The sequence below is a fragment of the Ictidomys tridecemlineatus genome, chromosome 2, assembly GCF_052094955.1.
Source record: "Ictidomys tridecemlineatus isolate mIctTri1 chromosome 2, mIctTri1.hap1, whole genome shotgun sequence".
Taxonomy (NCBI): Eukaryota; Metazoa; Chordata; class Mammalia; order Rodentia; family Sciuridae; genus Ictidomys; species Ictidomys tridecemlineatus.
In genome coordinates this window covers 230,268,287-230,282,250 of record NC_135478.1, presented here as the reverse complement: position 1 = coordinate 230,282,250, position 13,964 = coordinate 230,268,287, and the positions used below count along the sequence as shown (strand labels likewise).

The following is a 13,964-nucleotide window of genomic DNA, read 5'->3' as shown; positions in this document are numbered from 1 at the left end:
GGCTTAGGGAGAGTAGGTGCCTCATCACAGTTTGCTTTCATTCTACTTGTCTCTGTGGGTCTGTCTCTCTGGAAGAACATGCTCTTTTAGAGGAGAGTCTGCTCCCGGTCTACCTTTGCCATTAGACAGGTGGCTAGCCAGTTCTGTGAGTTGGTCTGAGTCTTTCATGGTGGTATTTTAATTTTCATAGTGGGTATCTTTTATTTGAAAATGACTAACCCTGTGTTTGATAATCTTGTACTTGATAGTCTTCTACTTCTAAATGAATGGTTTTCAATTAGTTTCCTTCCTTGTATTTTGGCTTCTTGATTTCCTTTTGTTCCTTTCATGTTTTTTTCATTTTTCAATTCTTCATGAACTCCTTGGAATTTTTGAAACTGTCACCCACCTTCAAACACTATTTAAAATATCCTGAAACATCCTTGTGTCAAAACCTATTCTTCCAAATTCCTTGGTTAAGTGCTTTCATTGCAGCTGCCTCTCTGCTATGAGCTTAGTCAGTTGATTGACGTCTTTGGTTTTCTTGCCCATCAGCTTGTCCTTGGTTTCGCTTTTCTCCCAATCTTCTTAGGTTTCATAGGCCCTCATTCACTTTCTCTTGCTCTTGCCCTAGCCAATGCTTATCAAACCTGGTCAAGGGATATCTCAGGGTTGAAGTCAAACACTGGGAGCAGATGGTGTTACCTAGCAAGAGCTGTGGAATGAGAATAGAGGGGTGCTCAGCCCAGAAATTACAGAGAAGAGTTATGTGTCCAGGCAGCAGAAAAAGGAAGCTGGTGAAGGAAGCTGGGAGAAAAATCAGAGAAGAAGAAATGTTGCTGCATAGAGGTCAAATAAATTATGAAGAGTGATTTAACTATTAGGTCGTTTCTTATCACTGCCAGGGCCCATTGAGTTGGCTGACAGGTGCAAAGTCAAATTAGTGGTCCAAGGAGTGAATGAGTGATGAAAATCTGTAAGTGCAGGCTATTTGTTGAGCTTGGATGTAAAGAGACATTAAGATATCTGCTAGAATCATCAAGGTTCTCAGGTCTCCCAAGGACTCTGCCCGTTCCTGCCTCAGCATCTAAGAATTAGTCTCTCAGTTTTACAACATCACCAGGCTGTGAGCTTTGCTGAGAGTTTTAGCTTGGGCTTGCCAGGAACTTCAAAGGCCAGTTAATCTCCCCTTGCTGCTTGTTTCTATATATTTCTCTATAACTCCCATTTATTCTTTCACATGATTTATATACCTCCACGCCCTTCATTCTCCATATACAACTCTGATTTAATAAACTTTATTTCATGGTACTGAGAAAATAGAAGCCAGCCAAAGACCTGATGTTTCTGCTTCTACCACCAATCTACCCATCTGTAACCAAACTCAGATATTCCGTTTCCTTCTCTTCCTCCTCCTCCTTTTTGCTATGGATAACTTTTTATATCACTCCCTCAACTTTGCACATTACTTTAGCAGTTCCTCTTTTGTCTTGGTTGATGTTGTTTTTCTCTACTGGCATATTCATTCCACCTTCTATATCTTTTGTAAAAAGCCTCTTGACTGCACATTCCCCTTCACATCTGTTTCTTCCTTCCTAATGACTCTCTAAAAGAACTATCTACTTGCCTCGCCATTTCTAACTCCTCTGAACCCACTACAGTCCAGGGTTGGCCTCCATTACTATAGAAAAACAACTCTTGTCAAGGTCACCAGTAGCCTCCATGGTGCTAAACCCAGTTGTCAATCCTCAGTCCTCATCTTACTTGGTGGGTCAGCAACATTTGACACTGTTGTTGATAATTCCCTTTTCCTTCATGTGGCTCTTTCAGTGCCTAGTCCTGTTGACCCCTCTACCCCCCATGCTTTTCTGTCAGCTTTTGCAGATTCCTCCTAAATGTTTGAGAGCTCCAGGGGCTCTGTTTCCAGACTTCTTTTCCTAGGTTGGAAATCTTTATCTAGTCTCAGGACTTGAAATACTATCTGCTGATTTTTTTTTTTTAAGTTTCTAACCTGGTTCCTTCCCCTGCACAGTATAGATTATTATATTTTTATATCCAACTGCTCATTCAGCCTTTCTATTTGAGTGAATATATGTATTTCAGATTTAGCAGTGCTTGTTTCACCCCAGAACTCCTCTTGTGATCTTTCCTGACTCAGTTTTTCCAGTTTCTCGGGCTGAGAACCTTGTGTTCATTCCTGCAAGTCCTTCCAGGTCTGCTTTCAGAACATACCTAGGACTTGATTGCTTCTTAACACCTCCACTGTATAGGTCTTTGCTTTTGGATTTCTGTGGCAAATTCTTATGTGGTCTCTTGCTTCTGTCCTCGCCCTCTTCTCGCTTATTTTCTATGTAACAACTAGAGCATCTACGTCTACATTATGTACATCTCATCACATCAACTCTCTGCTGAGAATCTTACTGTAGATTCCCATGTCATTCAGGTTCAGGACCAACACAGTAGTTACCATGTCTAGGAAGCAGAAATTCCTACAAAGGTCTGTGTGAACTGGGCCTCCATTACTCTCTGACCTCATCTCTTAGTTCTCTCCCCTCATTGTTTGAACACACAGGAGCCACTGGTGCCGGAGACCCTTGGCATTGCTGTTTTCTCTGCCTCACTCACTTCCCCCTGGGTGTCTGCATGACTTACCGTGTCTTCTCTTTCAACTCTCTCCTCACATGTCACCTTCTTGGTGAGGCATGCTCCTACTGCTGCAGGCACTGTCTGTTCCCCCAAGTCTATAAGGATTGTCATCTGACACACTGCAATTTAACTCTTTATCATTTACTTTGTTATTTCTCCCACTGGATTGTGAGCTTCATGAGGACATCAGCTTTGTTCACTGCTGTGTCCCCAGTTCTTAAATGAATACTTGACATATAGTGAATACACAATAAATTTCTGTTGATTGAAGGAATTTTAGTCAGCCTCTCAGAAATATCAATTCTTTTAATATCAACTGTCAAATATCAACTCATCGCACTGACTTTAACCATATAATTTACTTTTTCTCTGCTCAGTTACTCTTCTTTCCATTCTTCTTTAAGCCCTACTCTGACTTCTGTTACATTGTAGAACATTTCCCCCTTATCCTCAGTTCCTTCCTAGAAGACCCCTCTGTTTACATTTCTTTACCAACAACTGGTTTTCCTTATGACACATGTCCTGTATTCTGAGGATTACTAGGAGGAGGTGGTGTCTCTGTTAATGCTCTCCTAAGTAGCTGGTGTTCCAAATAGGTCCTCGGACTGTGCAGGTGCTCGTGAATGCTCTCATTTGTTCAAGGTCCATTTTGTATTCTGTCAGTTTTCCATATGTATTTGGAGAACTCTGACCCATGGTTTATAGTCTTCATTTTTGAGGTGTAATTTTCTAGATGGTGTCATTGATCATAGTGAAACCAGAGTTTTGAGATGAAACTCAATTTTCTTCTTCCACTAGCAGGTGAGATGGAGTTTTTTTGGATGAGGTCTGCCTCAGGTGCAGGTCTCTGCAGCCAGGAAGTGTTGCAGCTCTCAGTGGTGGGCCATGCCTTCCAGTGTTACAGCAGTAGGCCCCAGGCACTCACCATCAGTTCCTAATTCTTCTATTGGTCCAAATTTATGTTAATTAGGGTTTGGAAATGTACTTAAGCTATTGGTCGAAATTTTGCTAATTAGGGATCAGAAACATAGTAACACTATTGGCCAATACTTTTTTGTGAGTGTGGTGCTGCGGATTGAACCCAGGGCCTTTTATATGCAAGGCAAGCACTCTACCAACTGAGCTATATCCCTAGCCCCCAATATTGTTGAATTCTTGAGTCCCAACTTTCATTCAAGTCTGTCCCACTTTCATTTTTTTTTGTGCCAGGTCAGGAAACTGGAGGTTGAGGTTGTGGAATGGGGCTTCAGAGCTTATTCACTCTGTGTGTGTGGATGAGTTTGCTGGTGGGGGGTGCGTGGGGGGATGGGCCGACCTCCATATGATTTTGAAAAACATTTGATCAAGTTATGAAAAGAAAACTCTCCACTGGGATTTTTACTCCCTGGAATAGTATTAAATGGATTAATTGATGAGGTCACATAAATTAATATTTTATCAAATCTTTATATTAGCAAAATGTCTAAAATTTTTACTTTTTTTTTTTAAACTTGATTTTATTTGTTCTTTCTTTCATATGGTGCTGAGGATTGAACCCAGGGCCTCTCACGTGTTAGGCAAGCACTCTACTACGAGCCACAATCCCAGCCCCCAAATTTTACTTTTGTATAATGTAAATCCTTTTCCCTATAAATGCTAAAAGATGTATCTTGTATTAGTTAAGAAAAAGGCAAAAAAATGTAAATGATGTGTTAAATTTGTTTTGTTTCAGATATGTTTTCTTCTTTTTGCCATTCTGTACATCGTTTCCTACTTCATCATCACAAGGTACAAGAGAAAATCAGGCAAGTACAAACATTTTTTGTTAAAGCTTTCATTATTGTGCCTCCTGGTCTCAGTGTGGTACATGGGCTCTCTGAGTACTTGTTAGTGTGGTAATGTATTGAATATGCCCATGGTTGAAGTAAACAGTGCCTGTTGAACTGGAGCACTAAAAATACCTTCCAGGGAATTTGATTACTGTTAGGATCACCTTTGGAGACCAGAGTCCTTGTTTATCACAATTCTTAGGCCCAGCTAAGAATAGTGCTGGGCTATTTAGTATCTGGGGAAATTCCAGAGTTTATGAGGCAGTTTGGTTCCTTGTGACTGGCTCTGACTTTGAATAGTCAGTTCAGTCCCACCTATCCTTTTCCAGCTACTAGAATATCTTTTTTTTTTTTTCTCTGAAGTACTCTAGAATTGATAGTCTCCATAATACTATTGGCATTCAGTTATCTACTATCCTTTTAGTACTTTATATTATCCTTACCTAGCTAGTGGGACCATGATATCTTTTCTTTGTTGTGATATTGGGGATTGAACCCAGGGCCTCTTGCATGCTAGACAAGTGCTGTACTATTGAGCTACAGCCTCAGTATCCCCTGCCCCCTCTAGTGAACTTTGTGCTAATTAAATTCACAGACTTTTAGGTCAGAATTTCACAAATACCTAAGCAACTGCCTTGCTGCTTTCTGACAAATCTTAGTTGTTTTCTGGGAATCATAATACTTTCAGCCTGTGATGCTGGGCTAATAGCAGGATTCCTTGTTTGATAGCAGGATTCCTTGTTTTAAGGATTCTTTGATATTATATTATCAATTTAAAAACCGTCGAACTTTTGAGAGACATAAGGAAACAGTTCTTTCTCTTGTGTATTACTTTAGTAGTATTACTTGACTCTGAACATACTGAAGTATTCCTAGATTCTGTAATTGGTCAAAATTTTGAAGATCTGCAAATCCGAGATAGTATCTTAGCTGTTTTAAAAGATATTTTGGCATAATTTCATAGATATGGGCACAGAAGGAGGGGGGAGTGAGTGAGTGAACATAAATATGTTATTTTAGGGGAGATCAGGGGAGATAAGAAGGAAAGTTAAGAGACTGAGAAAGGAAGATTTAAGAGACTTAATTTTTAGGGTACCCTGGATTTAGCAGGTGTTGGGAATAGAACTGAAGTGGGCATGGGTATATTAAAGTACCTTCCAAGACTTGATGATTGATTGGTTGTGTATAAACTAACTGTGACTATTGCATTGTGGTCCTTTTGGTTGTAAAGCTGTTTTGAGCAGCCTGGAATTAGGGATGGACACTGGAGTAACAGAAAGGCCCAAGTACACCATCAACACTGAGGTTTTAAAAGATATTTTAAAAGGCTGTGGTTTCCAAATTAGTTTAGAATGGTCTCATTCTCAATGAGAATCTCATTGCCATTATTAATGACAAACTCAAATTATAGAAAATTTGACGAGTTCTAAGATTATAAGTTTTAATTTTATAGTGAAAACTTTAGTTTACTGTTATCAGCCAGAAAATTTAATTCATTAGCTATTTCACTTAATATTCTTTGACAGTATGTTTCATACTGGCCCTCAGGTTCTACTAACTTTTATTTTCTTGAAGAGAAAATATTTGGGAAATTTAAATTTACATATGCAATCAGGATTTTAAAAAATACCACTGCCTTCTCTAATTGTATGCCATTCTGCCTGATTTAAATTCGGATCTTTGATGAAATAAACACAATGCTCTTTGAAAGTCTTTATTTCTATTTAGTAATTGCTTTTTCAAGTTTATGTTTTTGTTACATTTTTAAGTAAATTAGTGAAACATTTTGTTGAAAAAGGATACTAATACTTTAAACATTTTTGCAGATGAACAAGAAGATGAAGATGCCATAGTCAACAGGATTTCGTAAGTATTCTAAAATTCAGTTATTCTGTTTCTATTTCTGAAGTCAAATTCTGAAAATAATTCTGATTTTTGGACAAAAATACAGAGAAAAAATTACCTGATGTATTATAACACCTTTATCAATATATTTTAAAAATTCTTTTTAGTTGTAGATGGATGCAATACCTTCATTTATTTATTCATTTTTGTGGGGTGCTGAGGATCAAACCTGGTGTCTTATAAGTGCTAGGCAAGCATTCTACCACCGAGTCACAACCCCAGCCCACCTTTCTCAATATTAATCCTACCTTTGAAAAGCACATTTAAGCAAATATATATAAGCAGTTTTAAAATTTGCTTATTTAAGGAGATGCCAGATTTTATCTTCACAAGGTTTAATGAGAAAATGGACTTAAGTTTGGAGAAACTGCTGGGTTTAAGAAAGAAAACTCCAGCTGTTTGAATTGTCTGTGGGAAAGACTGTGACTATCTTGAAACAGGGAACAGATGTTTTCTGGTTAGTGGAGTGGGCACCTTCTATGACAGGGAGGTGGGCCCTGATTGTTCATCATAGCAAAAAGAGCCACTTCAGAACCACACATTGCATTTAGTCATCTTGTCCCTTTAGTCTTCCTCAGATTACAATCCTGGTCAGCATTTCCTCAGGTTTCCTGATCTTGATGCTTTTGAAGAGTACTGGTCACTTATTTGGTTTTGTCTGATGTCTCTTCATGACTACTATCAGATTATGCATCTTTGATAAGGGGAGAGGTGAGAGGGCAAGAAAAGGGGAAGAGGGAAAGAGATTACCTGTGCTTCCAATACATTCATACACGTGTACTAACATGTAGTCACATACTACAGAACAGTATTCAGCCATAAAAAGAGATGAAGGACTAATAGGTCTTGCAGTGTGGATTTCATATAGTGTGAATTTCACCTCAATGAAAGAGTTGTTTTAGCTAACAAAAGACTTGAATAGGCCAGATTTGATTCATAATTGAAAAATGAATATAAATGGATTCTGCCTTACTAGATTTGGCAATTTAAATTATTTCAAGTGTCCTAGGAAAGTTGGATAAGAAACAAAAATAATTGCAACTTCACTGTAGAGATTCTTTCCTTAGGCTCCAACTTAGGCCCTAAGCTTGATGTTTTAAATTTACAGGGTTAGGGGGTCTTAATTTTATTACTAACATTGTGATATTTGTCAAAATTTTTATCTAAATTAATGCTTCTGTAAAACTACAATTCACTTCACTACATCTAAAAAACAGTCATGAATCAGACTGAGTAAAGGGCAGATCTTCCTCCATGTGAAATCCTCTAGGTGTGAAGGGTAAGTGAAGTATGGGCCTTTCTCTTCATCATTTAGTCTGCACAACTTTGGTGGTAAATGTACTTAAATGCACTTCGAAATTAATAATTTATAAATTTAACAGAGCATATCACTTTGCCTTTTATCTGTAAAAGTGTGTTTAATGAGGATGCAACTGTGTCCTGTTTTCTTGTGAAACTGTCCACTAGCAGGCTTTACTTCCTTCCTCTGCTCCAGCGGGGCAGCTGCATAGCATGACAGTAGGTGGGGCTTTCCCACTAAGTAGTTTCTGTGTCCAGGTTTGTGCTGTATCCTGTTCCTAAAGGTGGATGGGTTTGCAGTTACAACAGAGTTAGGAGGGGGAAGCCTGGAGAGAGTCACTGGAGAGGATGAATGTTGTCTGGTCAACTCCCTTCCCCTGCATTGGTGATAAGAGTGAAAACGAAAACCAGAGAGTGAGGCTGGTATGCGTTCATAGTTTGCACCCAAAATTAACTTGCATCCAGAAGAGATGGAGAAGCAAAGATTGGCTTTCTCTATTTGTAAAGGAGGGCTTTCATTTCCTTTGTAGGATGTGAATTAAATAACATCGGCAAAACAACAACAACAAAAAAGGTTGCTTGTGGTGTAGCAGGTGGGATCAGTGTCACTCCCCTTTTCCCGTCTCGTCTCCCTTTTCCCTTGCCTTCCCTCCTCTCCCTGAAAGCAGTTGTGAGCAAGATAGAGAAGAACAGGAAGCTTAACTAGGACAAAAAAGGAGTTGAGACATGGTGTTGAGCACAGGTGAGGGTGACACCATTCTGTCCACGTGAGAGGGCTTTCCACGGCTGACTAAGCCTCTTATTGGCTTTTTTGACCCTTTTAGAGGCCACCTTTGGTTTCTCTTCTATTCCTGATATGCCTTTATTCCATGCTCTGTTTCTGTGTACTCAAAATCCTAAATTAACTTCCTCTGTCCTTTGTAACTCAGTGCATTTTTGAGAACTCTTCTCAACTAGGTATTTAATTTGATTTGAATTAATAGTTGATCCAACTATCAAGCAAAAAATTAAAAAAATAGGTGAGACTGCTTTTGCTGGCTGTGAGCCTGGGCAGGACAAGGAGGATGTCTGTGCTGGAGGGAAGTCTGGCATGTGTGTGTGTGTGTGTGTGTGTGTGTGTGTGTGTGTGTGTGTGTGTGTGTGTTTGTGTGTGTGTGTGTGTTGGAGCCTGGCTGGTGAGGTCAGCTGCATAGGTAAAGAGAGCTTCTGAGAAGGGGGTCCCTACAGGATGAGGAAGGTGTCTGTGCTTGTGGGAGTCTGGCTGGGGTGGTGGAATGATTCAAGGGGGAAGGAGGGTGTCTATATGGCAGACAGTCTAGAGTGGGGGGCTCCATAAATAGGAGAGTGCTTGTCTGTACAGTTTGGGGATACTGTGATAGAAGATTGGTTGTTTGTGATGGCAAAGCCTGATTCCGTAAAGATAATGGGACGAACCAAGAACAATCGGAGGAAAAGGAAAAAATGGAAACAAATTACCAAGTTGTTGCCTTGGAATTGGAGGTTATCAGCGTAATTTCATGGTTTCCAGCATCTAGAGAGTTTAGAACTAAATATAGAAAATAAATATGGGTCTTTGTGTGCACATGTGTGTGCTCAGCACATGCTGCACTGCTCAGCTCTGTATGCCCTCTCAGGCGCCTGGAAGTGCCTTTCCCAGCATCAGTGAGCATTTCCAGCATGCCCAGAGATGGCGCCTACTGAGCAGAACGTTGCTTTTGGAGAAAGGTTGGGTTGCAGGCTGGGGTCAGGAAAGGCCCAGGCTAATTTTGTACATCTTTTTTTTTTTAATATTTATTTTTTAGTTGTAGTTGGACATAATACCTTTAATTAATTAATTAATTAATGTGGTGCTGAGGATCGAACCCAGGGCCTTTCATGTGCTAGGCCACAATCCCAGCCCCTAATTTTATACATCTTATTGTAAAGAATCAAGTATCCAGAGAGTGATGGGCATATATGTTGAAGGAGGCAGAATCCTTCAGGGTTCTCATACCAAGTTAAAGGCAATTCAAGCAACAGCGTCAATCATTGTAATGGATCCTAATCCATTGAGTATAGTAGAATGGTTTTGAGTCCATACAGAAATCAGTAAGTGAATTAAATCGAAAGTTTCAATAAGAAGAACTAACCTTACACAGAATACTAATTAAAGGAAAGAGTAACTTTATGGTGGAGAACCCTGGCGGACACCACTTTGACCAGTGATCATAGACAACAGTGTTGGTAGAAGGGCAGACAGCAATTCCCAGCTACTCATAGCTATCGAAAGAAGCGTGGACACTTTTGTGATAGTCCTGCCAAACTCCATGTATCCACAACGGAATCCTCATTTCCCCTTCAGCCTGCTGTGCTTTGTAGCCTTCTGCATCTGAGGTACTGTCAGCTCCACCCTTTCAGTTCAGGCCCAAAGCCCCAGAGTCACCCTGATGCCTCTCCCTGTCCTCCATATTAGGCATCTATCTGTTCTGTCTTCAGGACCACACTGCCCATCTTACTGTCTTTATTGCTGCCATATCTGCTTCAGGAGCTTTCCAGTGAGTCTCCTTCTTCTGTCCTTGCTTCTGGTCAGAACATTAGCCAGATCATGCCCCCTTCTGCTCAGAGTTCTGGAGTAGCCACTCCTGCCCACTCAGAGTGCGAGCCAAAGTGCTCACCTGGCCCAAGACATTCCTCCATGGCCCTCTTGCCCTTCTCATTGCTGAAAGGCAGCCATATCTTGTGCTTTCCTTAAAAGGCTGGCCATGCCCAGCTTAGGGCTTTCAGACCTGTTTTGTCTTCCCAGAGTGCTTTTGTTGTCACCTGTCCCACTGAGCTTTCAACCCCTTCCATTTTGTTTTGCTTTGCCTTACCTTCCCCCTAAATTTTAGACAGCCAGCCTGCCTTTTCTTTTCTTTTCTTTCAACAGGAATTGAATTCAGGGGTACTTTACCACTGAGCCCCATCCCAAATCTATTTATTTTTTATTTTGTGACAGAATCTTGCTAACTTGGCTTCGTCTGTCTTCCTTTTAGTTTCTAGTCCTCTGTGCCTTGCATTATGTTTCTGTAGCATTTATGATTTTAATGTTATACAATTTCACATTTACTGTTTTATTGTTTATTATCTAACTTTCCCAACTGGATTCTAAGCTCATGAGGGCAAGAATGGTTGTTTTGTTCATTGTTGTAACATGCCTAGAACAGTCCTAGCACAGAACTTTAAACATATATATCTTTGGTGAATCAGTGTTACCAAAAAACTCACTGAGTCAGATACTCTGGGATATGTGTTTAAAAAAGCCTCATGGTGGTCCAGATGATGCTTCTCATTACTCCTTGGGGGTCCTGATGCTAGAGCTGGGTACTCCTTCTGTGGTGCTGATAGTACTGCTGCTCAGAATAACATGATTATTCTGACAATCACTGGTTAAAGAACCACTGATGTAGAGTGAGGGATGAGGGAGCCTAATTCATGCAGCATATATTTACTGATTAGCTAGACAAAGACTTAGGATGGAAGTAGTGCTCATCAACTTGAAATATCATGCAAGGTCAGGTTCAGATTGCAACTTAAAAGTATCTGATAGATTTGATCGTAAGGAGAACTTTTTCACTACTGTGGGGTTAGGGTTTAGATATGGAATGTCCACCAGCAGCTCGTGTGTTGAAGACTTGATTTCTACGGCAGCAATGTCCAGAGGTGGGGCTTTGGGGAAGTGAGTGGATAATGAGGGCTGTAACCCTATCAGTGGGTTACTCCATTTGATGGATAAATAATTTGAGTGGACTATGGGAGGTGGTCAAAAGTCTTGTCAGGTTGGGTACATTTGGAGGAAGTAAGTCGCTGGGGATATGCCCCAGGGGACTCTATCTGTCCCTGGCTCCTTCTTTTCTCTGGCTCACTCTGTCTGCTTCTAGCTGCCTTGAAGGAAACAGCTCTTCTCTATTTTGCCCTTCTACCATGATGTACCCTCACCTAGGGCCCAGGGCAATTGAGTTTGCCGTGGTGGACTGATAAATCTGTAACAATGAGCCAAAGTAGATCTTTCCCCTAAGTTGTTCTTGTCTGGTATTTTGGTCACAGTAATGAAAAGCTGACTAACATGTGGTGAGGAGTGGAAATCCTACTGCAATGTGTTAAGAAAAAAACTGATGTGGAAGTAAAGATGTAACTTGTATGTCCTTCTCAGGAAGCTTTTTGAAAGATCAGAAATCCCATAGGACGTTTCTATTCTGAGGATTAGGAGCTAGAGAAGGTGACATGGAAGGTTAAAGATGTCCAGCTGGTGAGGCAGGAGGCCTGTGGAGACAGTAGGGTGGAGAGCTCCCATATGGTAAGTGGTTTAGTCAGCTTTTGTGTTGTTGTGGCTAAAATACGTGATGGGAACAATTTAGAGGAGGGTAAGTTTTTTGGTTACAGAAGTCTTAGTCCATAGATGGGCATGTTCTGGGCCCAAGGTAAGGCAGAACATCTCGGGGGGAAGGACATGGCAGAGAGAAGCTGCTGCCCTCAAGGCAGCAAGTAACTAGGGAGAAGTGGGGGAAGGGGAGAGGGAGAAAAGGGGCTGCAGGGACAATGCATCCTGCCAGGGAAGACCCCTGTGACCCACTTTGTCAAGCCATGCCCCACCTGCCTACAGTTATCACCCCTTTAAACTAGGTTGGACTGGTCAGATCACAGTTCTTGCAATCCAGTCATTTCACATTCTTGCATTAATACAGGAGCTATTGGGGGATACCTCATATCCAAACAGTAACAGTATGGAAGGAGTTTACCCTTCTTTTCCCATTCTGAAAGAGAAGACTGTCATTTTCCAGGAATGAGGCACTGCAGGACCATGTCAGAAAGCTTGGAAAGAGCTTGAAGATTTGAAGATGTGGTCAAGAACGGGGGATTAGAGATCCAAGAGTCAAGGTTCTGGCTCTTGTTTGCCAACTGAAAGTATATGAAAGTTTTGTGGAGTGTTCAACTAAGTTGAAGTGGTCTTATTGTCTTAATTCATAATCACTGCACAAGATGTGGTCTGTGGACGACCAGCTGTCTTTACCCCCATTATATTCAACATCTCAGTGTCAGTCCTCACCACATTTTGGAGAGGAGGGGAGATTCTGCCTTTCTCATTGGATCAAGGAGATAGTAACAAATGTTAGATACTTGGGAAAACACTGGTCTTATCCCCTCCACTATCACAAAAGACGTATTACTCTAAAGATGTAATTTTTTTATTCTGCTGCATTTCAGAAGGACATTTCTGAAGTTTCTTCAATTCTGAAAGGCCTCTCTTCTTTAATTACATAAGTAGTGTGATATAAAGCACAGTGTTCTATGGTGCTTTTTCAACTTGGGGCCTTATTTTAAGGACCAGCTCTCTGCCAGCTTTAACTCTGTCACATGAACCTTTTATGAATAACTTTTTTATTCAGCTATATTCAGTGGCAGCAGCAGTGATTTTTAAAAAATATTTTTGTTATCTTTAGGGCCAATCACAACAATTAAAGTAATAGGCTCTAATAGTTTTTTATGAAAGATCAAGCATTATAGTTGTGATGATCAATTGTTCAGGAATTGTGGGTCTTCTTTGACTTTAAATAATTTGTTTGTCCCAGAAGCTGACTCCTTTTGTTAGATCACTGGTTATAGTTTTTGATTTGAAAACTGTGTTGGCCTTTATTGCCAGGTGTATGATGAGAGTATTACAGGAGTCAAGAGGGGAGAGGAGCTAATTTTCTGGAGTGGAGCAAGATGGTAGAAGCTAAGGAATGATTCTCAGGGCAGATGACATGTGAAGTCTGTTTTGAAATTTGTGCATGTCTTTCCATGTGGGTATGTGGAGTGTACTTTAAGGAGGGCGCAGGTGTGGATGCTAACAATGCAGTTTGATGTATAGGGAACGAGGTGGGTAGGGAAATCTAAGTGTATGCTGAAGTGTGTCCTGGTAAAGGCATCCTGAAAAGCACACAAGGAGAGCCAGTCCTGTAGAATTTGGATTTGATCTTAGCTTTGGCCTTGGTAGGAATGATGGCAGCTGGGCTAACATCCTCATTTTCCTAGAGAGGTTTGCTGGGATTACCACTAGAGCTGCCATCCACCCTAAGATGAAGACTTTGTCTAGAGTGTTTTTCTCAGGACATGTGCTGTCTACTCAGCAGAACCAGTTTGTAGCATTTCTCATGTGTTTTATCTGAATTATATGTTGGTATGTAACACATGTCCACATTTGAGGTTTTTGACATCAATTTACCAAACACAGCAGGTTTTCTGGGCACTTTGACTTTAACTAGGAATATATTTCACTTCTGTTTTTGGCCACAAGATGGCACTGACCTCAAAGTTACTTTAGTCAGTGTG

General features: G+C 40.6%; 1 protein-coding gene across 7 annotated transcripts in view; it reads left to right on the top strand.

The window, feature by feature from the left end:
• Lmbr1 (limb development membrane protein 1) overlaps positions 1–13,964 on the top strand; it is a 169,318-nt gene that overhangs the window by 37,942 nt on the left and 117,412 nt on the right. For all 7 annotated transcript variants that reach the window (XM_078040917.1, XM_078040916.1, XM_078040914.1 and 4 more), the window contains 2 exons: positions 4,337–4,409; positions 6,260–6,299. In XM_078040917.1, the coding sequence (XP_077897043.1) occupies positions 4,337–4,409; positions 6,260–6,299 (113 nt within the window). The remainder of the gene's footprint in view (positions 1–4,336; positions 4,410–6,259; positions 6,300–13,964) is intronic.